General features: G+C 46.5%; 1 protein-coding gene across 1 annotated transcript in view; it reads right to left on the minus strand.

Annotated features, from left to right (window-relative positions):
- efnb1 (ephrin-B1) overlaps positions 1 to 13793 on the minus strand; it is a 68041-nt gene that overhangs the window by 32799 nt on the left and 21449 nt on the right. Inside the window, exon 2 of the mRNA XM_008327415.3 lies at positions 5865 to 6142. Coding sequence (XP_008325637.2) covers positions 5865 to 6142 — 278 coding nt within the window. The remainder of the gene's footprint in view (positions 1 to 5864; positions 6143 to 13793) is intronic.

Raw genomic sequence — 13793 nt, forward strand, 5'->3', positions numbered from 1 at the left:
TGTCTTTTGGTTGTAATTAAAACATTTCAGTGTGATTTTACCGAGAGAGGTTCGCCAGATGTGAACACTTGTTGTTTCACTGCGAAAACAAAGTTGTTTAATTGGAGTTGGAAGTGTGTGAGTTATTAACATTTCTGTGATCAGGCCGTCAAAACGTCTCCGACTCTTTTTTTTTTTTTCTTTGCTGCTGACGAGACGACAGTGCTTTTGATTAGAATCGTTTCATCTTCGCTCCAAAACATGACGGCTAACATTTTCCTCCGATTGTCGCCGTATCACTGCGGTACATTTGTACTTTTTTTTCTGGTACACACTCACACAAGTTAAACTTGAACAAACACGTGTGTGTGTGTTCAACAGTACCTGCGTGGGAGTGTGTGTGCACATATGGAGTGTTTACGTCCTCACAAATGTAGGCCAGAGGAGGATCTTGTGGATTTTATCCTTGACCTTCAACTCCCCACCAAGGACAGCAACGGGAAAGCGTTCAGGTCTGCGGCGTTGGAGGAACACAGACCGCACAAGAACCTCAGTCCAGTCGATCCGTGTAGAGTTTGTTGGATTAAAACACACGATCGATAGAGAAAATAAGAAGTAAATGTAAGTGAGCGGCGGCGTAGCTGCTGAAGCTAATCCTGTCAGGTGTGAGCTCCTCAGGAAGATCATCCCTCGGTGTCAGATGTGATTTGTCAGAAAGCGTCTTGCGCTTTGTTTTTCTTAGATTGGGTCAACACGCTGTGTTTAAACAAATTAGCAAAATAAACACAGCGTTTTCTTTACCAACTCATCCATGAATAATAAAAGAACTTATCAGTCGCTGCATCGTTCCCAGGCCGTGATGTGCGGAAAGTTCCAGGGGAACTCGCTCTGAGTAGAAAACTTGTTTGTTGGTTGTTACCGGCGGCAGAAATTTGATTGAGTGTGTTGCAACGAGGCAAAGTTCTGGAGGTGAGGAGGCGTGTTCTCCTCTGCTGCAGCTGAAGTCAGTGTGTGTGTCAGAGCCACTGATGGTTCTCTGAGATGGAGAGTGACAGCTGTCAGGAAGGATCAGGGCCTTCTGCGCTGCTGCACGGGAACTCAAAGGAGTTGAAGGAGAGCACGGTGACAGTGTGGCACTGTTTAGTGCCTCGTGGTCGAACACACAGGCCGGAGAATTTGGGGCTTGTGAAACACTGCAAACATGTCTGCGAGCAGCTGTGGATATTATTAAAACTAATGACAAACTGTCGGGAGGAGTTCAGGGCTGTGTGTTGGCGAGAATCTGCCGCTACGATATGATATATGTTCAGATCTGCTGCCGTACTATAGGCACGATGATGTATTGATATTGTCATCATAGTCTCAGACTCTGTTCCATCTGAACATCAAATCCAACAGAGGGATTTACATTTGGAATCACTAGAGAAGAAAGAAAAGAAAAAGAACATGAACCAACACCAGGAATATTGGACTGAGAATTGGGGAGAAAAAATATTTTCATGGATATTTTCACGCACACTTAGAATATTTGAAGTTTTGTTTAGATCATGTTACGAATGTCTGTTTCCTCTTTTCTTTTTTGTCCATGTTGGTATTTTTCTTTTTTATTATTATTTTAATTTTTGTCATGTTTTTTCATCACTTTCCTCCAGACAGTTTTGACAACATGATGAAATACATAAAAATCTGTCCCCTCATGCACTGAAGACCGGAAAGTGTGTGTACTCATACAGTATGCATGTGCACATGCCTGTGTATACAAAGGGAGGGGGGGGCAGTTTAGAGGGTTTGGGGCGGGGGGGTGATGATGATGGACAGCACAGCCTGGTGCTGGTCTGGGGTTTAGATCAGGGCAGGGTTATCATTACTGACCCCCTGCTGTGTTTCCGTGACCCCCCTCCTGCCCGTGAGTTTTGACCTCTAACCTCCTGCTTCACATGACTCCTGTCAAAGTCCAGCCACGACGGACGGGGCCGAGTGGACGGGATCCCCTGCGGTGACACCGAGGCATGGGACACACACGTAAAAAAATACACCCACACCATTTGTTGTTGACATTACCTCACACCTTTTGTGGGTCATTTACCCTCAGACTAGAGAATGCAGGAGTTGATGGGGGAGGGGCTGGGCGGCGGGGGGGGGCAGAATCAGAGCGGAGACAAGAAATAGGCGGCCACAGACTTCAGTGGAATGTCCACTGGTGGCGTGTCTCCTTCTTTGTCTTCATCCCACACAGAGTCTCCTGCGTTGGACCATTAATCAGGTCAGATAAGCCTGGACTTTGGAAGTCGGGGAGATTTACACCGACAGCCAACCGTCGGACGACTGGATCTCATCCCCAACACTGGGATCACACACACGCCAGAGGGCCTCGGTGTGTGTGTGTATGTGTGTGTGGACACAGATGGACTTTACTAAAGACGCCCAGTCTCCAGGTCACAGCGGCAGAAACTTCTCTCACCCCGACGCCATCCTCATGTTCTCCACCAAATATTTAAAAAAAAAAAAAAACTCAGTCGTGGCGTGTGCACCAGCTGCAGCGGAATAAATAAAAAAGGAAGCACTTCCTGTTGCAAAGAACAACAAAATTAACATAATAACGAGACGAATGCCGCATCCGATTACTGCTGACGCGAGGAACGTTACAGTATATGAGTCTAATAATGATCCACCATCAGGCGGCGTCCTGCAGCCGCACATTGTTTCCCTGGGGGGGGGGGATTTACAACCGCCTCCGCTGTGAGATTACAGTCACAGAAACAATCAGCAGCAGCGGGCATTAAGGCCACGAGACGCACGTCAGCACGGACGCCAGGATGTGTTGTGTAAACGCAGATTTAGGCGAAAGTACATTTGATGTTTCTGCTGTGGTGTTGTCAGAGTCGAGATGCCCACACACACACACACACACACGTCGCTGGAGCCAGTTAAAATATTTATGATGAAAATCGACATGAGGTGGAGCGGCTGTGCTAACCGCAGATAGCCGAAGCCTGAGCCGACGCCAACATTCCCCAAGGTGTTTTCTAAATACATGTGGATTTAATACATTTAGAAAAATAAAAGCCCCTGTGATATCCTGCCACAGAAGCTGCCCCCGTCCCCAGAACCACTGCTTGATAACATCGCAAGCCTTTATGCTTTACGGCGTTTTGTCTTTGAGGAAGACTTTTCAAAAACCCAGCGCTCTGCCACAGATCTGAAGAAAATCATATATGAGGTTCTATTTGGCGTGGGCCGCTCCTTCACTGGAAGGAGATATTAAAAAAAAAAAAAGAAGAAACTTAAATAAACTTTGGCTTGTTTTCATTTCAGCTCAGGGGAAAAATCTACCTTCATCGTGCAGGGAAGTGACAGGGATATAAATGTGCTGTTTACTGCCCCAGCATGGGCAGTTTGTACAGCAGTGACTCTGACAGGTTAGGGTAGAGTCAGGCACAGTTCCATTTAGCTTCTTGAGTTTTCAGTAACCAGTTTATTAGGAATGTAATCAGTAGCATCTGTGCCTTTTAACTAGTCTGAGTTACTGTAACCATCGACATGAACTGTTTATGAAGTCGGTCTCAGATAAGTTTGGAGATTGAATTTATTTAAATGGAAATTTATTATATAAAACATTAAGGATAAAGCAGTGAAAAAGTATAAAAAATCCTATATATATTTATAATAGCACTGAAAGAGTTGCTATTATACAAACATCTTGATATATTTATATATATTTAACTGATTCAATAAATCTGCTGCTCTGCTCAACATTGATTAATTGCGGCGCTGCAGGATGCGTTATTTATTATGTTTAATTAAAAACTCAAATATTATTCCAGTGCAGCTGGCGTGTACTTGTTCAGCCGATCTCCTCCTGGATACTGTCATTTACTCCCTCCTGTGATATACGGTGCAGTGAATATGGGTTCTGTTAAAGGACGTCTACGGAGACATCAACTGTTACCGAGTCACCTCAGCGTGCTCCAAGTTCTGACGTTGAGTTTCAATCTGCTCTCAAATATATTAGAAGTTTAGGAGGAAAAATTCCAAATGCTTTTACTGCGCGGAATGTCGTGGAAATCTAAAGATCGTAAATATAAAATGGACACCGTCTCCCAGGGTTCAGGACTGGAAGTTTAGAAACTGTCCTGCGAACATGCTCCATTCAAGCAGTGCTAGCTGTCAATCACTCAGTGTCTACTTTTATTTGTGATATTGACAGTTTAAAGTTGGGCTGTACACTGAAATATCACGATATTTCCTTTCCTGATACCTTATCAATATTCTCCATCAGTTATTGATTTTTCTTTCTCACCAATTCTCAGTCCAATATTCCTGGTGTTGGTTAATTTTCTTTTTCTTTTCTTTCTTCTCTAAGTGATTCCAAATGTAGATCCCTCTGTTCCAGTGTTAGTAACCTGATGTTCAGATGGAACAGCAGCAGAGTCTGAAACCCAATATATCGTGCCTGTAGTATTGCAGTATATCGCAGTATATCTTATCCCCAGTATCATGATGCGTATCTTGTTGCCAGATTCTTGCCGATACTCAGCCCAGGTTTTAAAGACTTTAAAGGAATTCAAATCTACAAGAATGTATCAAAAAAAAGCCAAAATGAACGTATCAACTCCTGTGTTACTGCTGCGTAGACTGTTGATGTTTCAGTCAAACACCACTCTAGGATGTTTTATCTGCACAACCACAAAGTACCAGTTCATCTACCAGCATTACCACCGAGAGGCCAAACTCCACTCTGCTGCGCTTCCTGCCTCAGTTAACACCCGGCTGAACCTGTATGCAACAGCCAGAACGGAGATAATGACACCCCGTCCAGATTAGATCTCCAAATTCCTCTGTGTCACAGAGTCGGCTGAGATTGTTCCAGCTTGTCTGTTTTACTAGATCAAAATTGGGAGGCTGATAAAAAACAGCCGAGCCTCGGAGAGCACTTAGAATTCAAAAGAGCACCAAACGGTGACAACCCAACCTTAACCCTGTTGACACCACTCACAGAACCAACACTGACAATAGAGGGGAGAGAAATGAAAGTCCCCGCCAAGAGAAGGACCAAAAGTCCAGCAGACAAAACGACTCTTCTGTGTTTGAAGCTCTGCCAGTTTTTTTTCTCAACCTCTCCTTGAACCTGTGGTTTGTGCTGTAGTTCACTCAGACATCTAGACAAAGAGGGAAAGAAAAGCAGCTTCTCTCCATGACTTTAGAAAATGTTGCTGTGCAGCCAGTGGACCAGACCTTGGACCTGAGTCTCAACTTAAATCTAGGCCACGATAATGATATTTTAAAAAGTGTGTATACAGAAAAAAGAACCTCTGGAGGACACTCCTGTGATACTAATGTTGACAGTTAAACTGGTTGAGAGTTAATCTGCTGAAGAATGTTGGGATGAAGTCGTCAGTTGTCGTTACTCCGCCCTTTAAGAATGTGATGCCGCCTCGAGTTGTAATTTCTTTGTTTTTTACCAAATAGAATTTTTTCGTCTTTTAGAATTTGTGGATGTGGAATTCCAGATCACAGTTACAGAATGACTGTTAAACCATGTTTCTTACCACGGTGTAGTTTACTTTAAATGTCATGGAATCCTCTGTACAATAGTACAATAAAGTTCATGAAGTTTTTGTAAAATATTGTATCCCCCGTACTGAGATACAGAAGCCCGGAGAGAGTTAAGAACAGATATCCTACCTGGCATTTCCCACTAGCGCTCCTTTTCTTTGAGCTAATCTTATTACAAGCTACTCGTTGCTATGGAAATGCAGTTTTACTTGGAAACTCCCAGGTGGAGCGGTGTGTAACTGGGTGTGAAGCAGGGGTTATAATCCCTGGTTAAACAAAGTCTCAGAGCCATCTGAGCTGGAACTGGTGTGGTTGGATGAAGGACTTACATGTGATGTAGTAGTTGACGTTCTTCTTGAACTCCAGGCCCATGTAGTTGGGGCTGAACTCCTGGAATTTGATGGTGAACTTGATGTCCTTCTCTGGTTTGTTGCAGTTGACCAGGACATTAGGGTCGAGAACTGTACTGCAGCTCTCCGCCTGCTCCCTCTTCACCAGGTACAGCTTGTAGAACTCATAGTCTCTGCCTTGGTCCGCTTTGGGACAAATGATGTCCAACTTGTCCCCGATGTCAGGGTAGATTACCAGGCCTTTTCCAGGCAGGAACCTTAGACAGGAGAGAGAAAAACAACAAGTGTTACTAACATAGGATAAAAGGAGCGGAGAAGAGCCGCCACATAATTCACCAACAGTTTACAGAGACTTAATACACCGAGCCCGGGCAGTGATGGGTTCAGACGGGTCTGGTCCAGGCTTTTAGTGGAGCAGAGTTAATGTGGCTCCAGGAACAGTCTACATGTAGCAGCCTGACGGTGATCTGCGCTATTCAGCCGAGCGGAACACAAATCTGTAAAGTTGGACGTGAATCAAAGCATACCAAAAGTTCAAACGCAAGGGAACGAGATGGTCAAATCCAAAATGGCTGCCAGAGACATCACTACACACGGGATTATGTCCACAGATTGTTTTTTTTCATACCCACCTACCCCCCCCCCACCCCTCCCAGTCCCAGATAAGTAACTCTAATATCGACGGTGGTCCTTCTGCAGAGGGGCACAGGGGTCTTTGGGGAGGTTAAGGCTTCCTGGTTCATCTCCCATCCAACCGTCATCATCCACTGCTGGATTAAGATAATCCACCTGGCCTTACTGTACCTCTCCACTTCTCTCTCTGCTGCCAACACAATCAGATCAGCCTTTGTTCTCTGTTATTCACTAAAGGTGAGGAAGCAGGAGGAGACCTGCTCTGTGTGTGTGTGTGAGAGAGAGAGAGGGGGGGGGGCGGCGAGTGTGTGTGTGTGTGAGCCTGTCGGTCAGCAAATTGCGGCCTGGGTGGAGGGCGGGGGGGCCGGGTGGAGGGGGGGATAAGCAGACGGGCTGAATCATTGTTCTGGACTTGTTGAGGCTTAAAATGTCAACATGGTTCAGCTCTGCTGTCCCAGTTAGCCAAGCATTAACCCAAACAGCCGGACTGACCACGGGTGTGTGTGTGTGTGTGTGTGTTGTGGTCGTAGACAGTGGCCACAGCAGCAGGACTATCTCCTGGATCTGACCATGCCAGCAGATTTAAGGAGGATTTAGCAACGAGCAGTGCATTTGTTGTTCTTCCTGATCCCTCACATTTAACAAGACATCAAGGCAGGGTCTCTCACCCTCTCTCTGTCTCTCTCTCTCTCTGTCTCTCTCTGCTGTCTCGTTCTCTCAGTCTAATCTCACCTTATCTCCAGCCCCTCATTTCATCATCACACACATCATTTCACCACTAAATAAGTCACTCTGCAGACCGGCCGCGGGAAGTGGAGACTGTGATGTCTTGTGAAAAAGACTGATCATGTGATCCTACAAGAGGAGGGGGACATGGGAGGGTATGGAGGGGGGTATATGATCACCCCACTCCTCTGATGTTAAACCCTGGCACATGGCCAACGTTGTTAAGAAAAAGGAAATAGTTTTTATTAAATATATTTTTTTAAGTATCCCTGAAGAAAAAGACTTAGATTTATTTTTGTTCTCCGTCAACTCTCTGACGACGGAGCGATCACTTCAGTGATCGTGAAACAAACGAGCAGGAACTGTCAGGTGGCTGTCTGTCATTTCCCCACGTCCTCTTTCTTTGTCCACTGAGTATGATGTCATGAAAGCATGTTGGCACCAGGGCTTGGGTGCAGGGCTTGGAAGTGGGTGAGACATTATTTCCCCGCTATTGTGCGACGCCGATGGCGGTGAGCGGGGTTGGGGTTGAGAGGCGGGGGTCGTCTATTCCCCCAGCCGATAAGGGAAAGAATGTGGGCTGTCCTTTGTTCTACGTCTCCCAACTATTTGCTGCTTTTCAGCAACAACACACTCCATGCGCTCATGGACGTGTCGGTGAATGCGTGAGTGTTTCTGTGCGTGCATGAGTGTGTGTGTGTGTGTGTGAGTTTACCCGATCACACGTGCGTGTGCGTACGTGTGTCTATGAAGACATGGACACAATCAGTCTCTAATTGGATCTACAAGATGCATCAGCGCGGCATAAACAGGTTTCCATGGCAACGTCTGGCTTTGTCGCTGACAACACCCCCCGCCCCCCCCCCATACTTCCAGTCCCCCGATCTCATTCCCTCCAGCTTTATCCTTCCCTCTCATTCACCTCTTCAACATTTCCTTCATTCTGCTCTTTCTCATTCCCGCCCCCACCATCCTGCCGCCCACCCGCCACTCATGGAAAAACACACCTAAAAAAAAAACAAGTGTGGAAATTAAAAGGCAAAAAAAGGAGAGCGGATGAACGTCTAAACTTTTTATTCAACAAGTTTGGGGTTTAGCTACTTTGTTTCAAATTCAAATTTGGCAGAATACTTTTCATATTTTTCGAATATATATAAAAAAAAAATTAGGGCCACAACAACCTTCCCGGTTAAACCGTTTATCCGTCTGGTTATCAGAGAGAGCTGAAACAGTTTAGTTCAGGATTTCCACGTCTGAGTGTCTTAATATCCCTGACAGACTTTATCACAATCCGGTCCCTGTCATTGATTCAATTTTCCGAGCAGGCCTCTTACTTGGCAGTTGGATAACTTTCCTAAGTGAATTCTCCGCTTCTGTTTCCCAGCCTTTGTTAACTGTCTGCTATAATGAGGCTCTGGCTGCTGTGGAGGTCTGGAAGCGCCATCGCAGATGGGAAAGAAGCAACATAAAAGAAATAGGGCAGCAATTAGTGTTTAGCCCAGTTTAAAAGCCCTCCACTTGGCAAGCTGTGGCCCAGCTCCAGTCCAGGATGCGAAACTAAACTAGAGGGCTGGGACTTTGTCTTCCGTTTGTCTCTCTGTTGGCTTAATCAGCACCACTTGGGTTCTACTCATAGTCATGCAATAGAGAGGAGGAGGTGAGTGACTGAAGATTATTGTTCTTTTGAGGAGGTCGAAAGGGAAGAAAAGGGGGAAAGAGGAGGCTGAACTGCATCTTTCACTCACGTCGTCGGGAGACTTTGTCGGACCTGTTGATTAAAGGACTCTGAGCTCACAGAGGAAGAGCTGAGCAGATACAAACGATGTTTCTGGGAAATAGCCCTGAACGTGAGAGACCCCTTTATCCCCCTTGTGTCAAACGTGGTGGATTTGGCCTGAACCAAACAAAATAAAGGGAATCATTCTCAAAATAACCAAACGAGGTGGCCCTTTGTTTCATCTGGACGGATCCACGCTGAGGCGGAATCCTGTAAAGAGCTTACACAAACAGGGCTACGTTACAGCGCCGCGGAGAGAGAGAACGGAGAACAACAAAGCCGAGAGAAAGAGAGGCGAGAGAACACATTCTTACATTCCACTGGTGAATATGAGCACATGATCTCACATATGCTCCACTCCCCGCCGCCGCTCTATACACACACACACGGATGTGGGAGCGCACAAAAGCACTGTGGGGTGCATCCTGGACCTTCCCAGCCCAACTTCCCAGCCACCCCTATTCAAGTGCCGTGCCCTCGCCGACTTTCATATAAAACGCCGCCTACTCTCGGGCCTTCTCAAAGCCCCTCGCGGAGCCTCAAACCAACCCTTCCCCCGTGTTCTCCACCCCCGTCCAGTCAACTCAGGTCTCTGCCCCGAGCACTGCACTGGCAGGCAGCCTGAGCTGCTGAGTGAATGGACCCAGGAACAGGAACTGTGAGAGAGAGAGAGAGAGAGGGAGACGCAAGTGATTTTATATATGAAATAAAAATAAAAGATTGATTAGATTAATATCCTTCCTCAAATCTGGTGTCGATGACTAAAACCAGTTCAGACTGGTCTGTCTCCCCCCAGTGTTGGGCCGTGATCGGGTTTTTATTCAACCCTCAAAAATGAAGCATTTTGAATTCTGTGGTGTAAACACCACCGAAGAAGAGTTCAGCTGATTCCTTGATTTACTACTGCTTCAATCTTTTAAATAGTGGCGCGGGGGTCAGGGGGAGGACGGGATGGGACGGGGGGGTTAGTACAACCACAGCAGTTACCAGCCAAAAGAAGTAGTTTAGTTATTTTCATAAGATTTTTATTATTATTATTTCAACTTCCTGTCCCAGGTTCATATAAAGACGTGCTCACCATTACCATATTCATCTTACATTATTGATGAAATGCTTTTCCTCTTGTTATTACAGAAGCCATTATCTGAGCTGCAGCTGTATTTATGGCCTTTCCAATAAATTTTCCAAGGACTTAAAGTCAGGGAAAGATTTTTTTATGGCTTCTCATTAACATGACTGTAATTCAGCCACATGACAGGGCTACACTTAAGTCTGTAATGAACATACAGCGTTGTTGGCCAGAGTGCCGCCGTGTAATAAATACAACAGCCTGAGGTTGTGTATGCTGTGTGTAATCACAGGCTACACACACATATCCTCTGCTCATCCAAGTCAATCAATAATAAATAATTTCCCAACAGCAGCGACGCTCTCAGGCTTCGACTGCCTTCAGATCTGTCACGCCGCCGTCGCCACCGCCGCCGCGTACTCGCTCTCCCCCTCAGAGGAGACATTCAAACAGATTCTGAAATGTCTCTGCTCTTGATATGTGGTTAAGACCCAGTGAGTGCTGTTGACACAGTGTGATCATTTTTATTCTTGGTGGAAAAAAAAAAACGTGTATCATGGAACTGTCGGTGTGTTTGTAAGGCCCGAGAGAAATTTACTCCGTCTGTGACGACGTCGAGATGTCCCAACGCTCCGTTACATGACAAACTCATCAAGGAGAGCTGGGTAATATCGCCCCCTGAAGTGCTGCCGGTCCAAGGTCTCCGCCTGTTGTCGGCAGCTGATCCCTTGTATACATCGCTGGCTTCTGTCGGGCAGGGCTAGATGTTCTCAAGGAAGTCCTGACTTACAATCGTGCATACATAAACACACGCCCCAAAGTGTACACACACACACACACACCGATTTCCTCACGTGTCAAAGACGGTAAACAAGTTGCCTCAATGCTCGCGCAGGCCACACACACCAAAAGGCAGAAGAACAAACACAAGGATCCTGAAATTAAGCAAAACAAGACCCATCTGGTTCCAGAACTGTTTAGCAACGCAGAAAGGATTTCACCCTTATTAAAGAAAAACCAGGACAAACTCGCCAACGGGTAGTGGTATTGGATCAACTCTAAACTCAATCCAAGTTTCATTTCAACCTCAGTAGGACGGAGTTGGCAAGAGTGACTTGCTGAAAAGCAGGAAGTGTGGTATTTTCCCCGAGGGTGTCCCCATTAGAGCCACATAAATGAAGATGTCAGAGGCAGAACAGACAGACAGAAGATCCTGAATTCCACCCTGCAGAGAACGGCTTTGTACATGTGAACACAGACGCTCTCTCTCCCAGGCACACACACGCTAACACGCTAACTCCTGTTAGCTCAGTCAACAGCCTGGCATGCACAGCCAATGAGAGTGAGCATGACTCACAACAGACACGTTACAACACACACTCACACATGAGTGGAGTTGACACACACACACACACACCTCCCATGTTCACCCAACAGGCTCAGTATGCCTGCTCTCCAACACTGTCACATGAGGGGGTTAGCATCACGCCATCAGCGGCTATAATGACCTAACAAGAAGACACCCAGATGGCCTCGCTACAAGGAGCACAGAAGTGGACTCCGTCACTAGACGAGCAGGCAGAAGAGGAGCGAGGGAACGAGTGTCAGAAGTCATTAAGGAGGAGAAGGAGCACGATCTGTTTCTTCTTATGGCCCGTGTGGTTTCTGTCAGTGCGGAGCCCGGCCCACTCTAAGAGCCGGGGAGTGGAGCGAGCGCTGGTGTATGTGGTCGTGATTGAACGTCATCCACGATATCACTGACAGCGAGAGAACGCCCAGGCCGTTGCTCTCTGTGTCCCCACTTCATTATGCCGCAGCCCTGAGACTGAGCCATTCCAGCTGGGGGGTGGGGGGGGGGGGGGGGGGGGGGGGGGGTGATGGGTAGGAGGAAAAGCCCTGGGGTCAGCTTCTTCTAGGGTTTAGGCTCATTCTGGAGTTGATCTCCGGCCCAAACGCACACAAGTCTCTTCCTCTTCTCGGAGATGTTTCATTGGCCCCCGATAAGGCGCGCACACACACACAGCCAGCTGCCTCCCATCACTGAGTAGCAGTCACAGATGGGCTCGGCATGCTCCGTAAAGATCTCTCCACAGGTCCAGTCTACAGTCGCTGCCAAGGCCGCCTGGCTGCGGCCACCGTACGTGCCAGTTTGTTCGCAGGAGCGCTTGCACAGATACGTATTCTGATGCGACCCCCCCGAGTAGGTGTGTGTGTTTCCACGCAGCGGTCGGGATGTCGGAGCGCCCCGGAGAGAGTAATTCCCCCAGGCCGAGAGCCGAGGAGGAGAGGGAGCATCCAGATCTGGACCAGGATGCTGGGCTGTAATCAGTGCCGAGCAGAGCAGGAGGAGAACCTCCCAGATGAACAATAGTATCTCTCTCACTCAGCCATTGTGTTCCACTCCCACTCAGGGAACTGAAGAAGAAACTAGAGAGAGGAAGAATCATAACCATTATCAAACCCACACAGCCTGCTCGTGTTGCTTAACCAGCGGCCATTTGTGCTCCGTATCTCCAACCTTCATTGATAAGCCCTCAGACGACGCACTCAGAAAAATTAGAAAACATATAATGTTGTTTCCTACAAAAACGAACACCTACAGCCCACACTCACGCAACTTAACATCACAGAACTCTGTCAGACGTAGATAGAGCCAAATGTAATATTTACAACTAAATTTAATATTTAACAATTTCCCTGCGTGGCTGGAGATAAGTGAAGGGAACGAGCGTTAGACTGAGGAATGAGGAACAGGAGGAGGGAACACGCTCACCGAGGACGAGATCTGAACTTTGTTGCTTGAGTTGGATCATTTCACAAATTGGTGCACAATGAGTCGACTCTGAGACAAACCCAGGAGGAGCAGAGGAGGAGGAGGAGGAGGAGGAGGTGATTATCTGCTCTACACACCAGTGTTTTGGCACAGAGATCTATCTGGGAGTCAAATCAGTGCAGACGTATCCCAAACAAACCTGACACCCATTACTAATGAGGCTTTTCTTGAAGGAATGATTTCACTTTGTGGGGAATATGTTTGCCTTCTTCCCGAGAGCTCCCAAAAAATTGATATCACTCTCATATCAGTGAGGCACCAACGGAGCCGGAGCTGAGGTTAAGATAAACAGAGAAGACGCCGGGAAACAGAACCTTCCTGTGAACTGGGCCGGTGGCACCGCAGTGTGTCATTCTGCCCAGGTTAAACAAATGAGGTAAAACACAGTGGTTAGAATTAATTATTCGATTTAAGGTTGTCTCTTTCATCGCCTTCATCTTTGCCAACTGTCTGTCTCATCTGTCTCCAGTCTTTTAGCCAAACAAAGGTGAGCTTGTCTTCGTTGTGCCGACAAAAAAAAAAAGTTGAATCAACGCCATCGTCAACAAATGTTGGACGACCACTAAAAAATGTTTTGCTTTTGATTTTCTGTGGTAAACACCAACGCAGCGCATTGTTTTGAATTACATTAGATTTAAAAGTTGTGTTTTTTATGTTGGTTTATGAAGTACTGCTGTTTGGTCGAAAGTCAAATAACTGCAGTTTTCAGGTACTTTGAACCAGTGTAGTCGTTTTATGGGGATTCACTGGAGTGTATTTACTGGTGGCTATTTTGTTTAAGTGATACTTGAAGTACTTCAGTGATAAATTCAACTTTGAAGTAATAACTTTGATCAACTCCGTCCTCTAGTGTATGTGAGTTTGTATATG

The sequence above is a fragment of the Cynoglossus semilaevis genome, chromosome 15, assembly GCF_000523025.1.
Source record: "Cynoglossus semilaevis isolate Cse_v1.0 chromosome 15, Cse_v1.0, whole genome shotgun sequence".
Classification (NCBI taxonomy): domain Eukaryota; kingdom Metazoa; phylum Chordata; class Actinopteri; order Pleuronectiformes; family Cynoglossidae; genus Cynoglossus; species Cynoglossus semilaevis.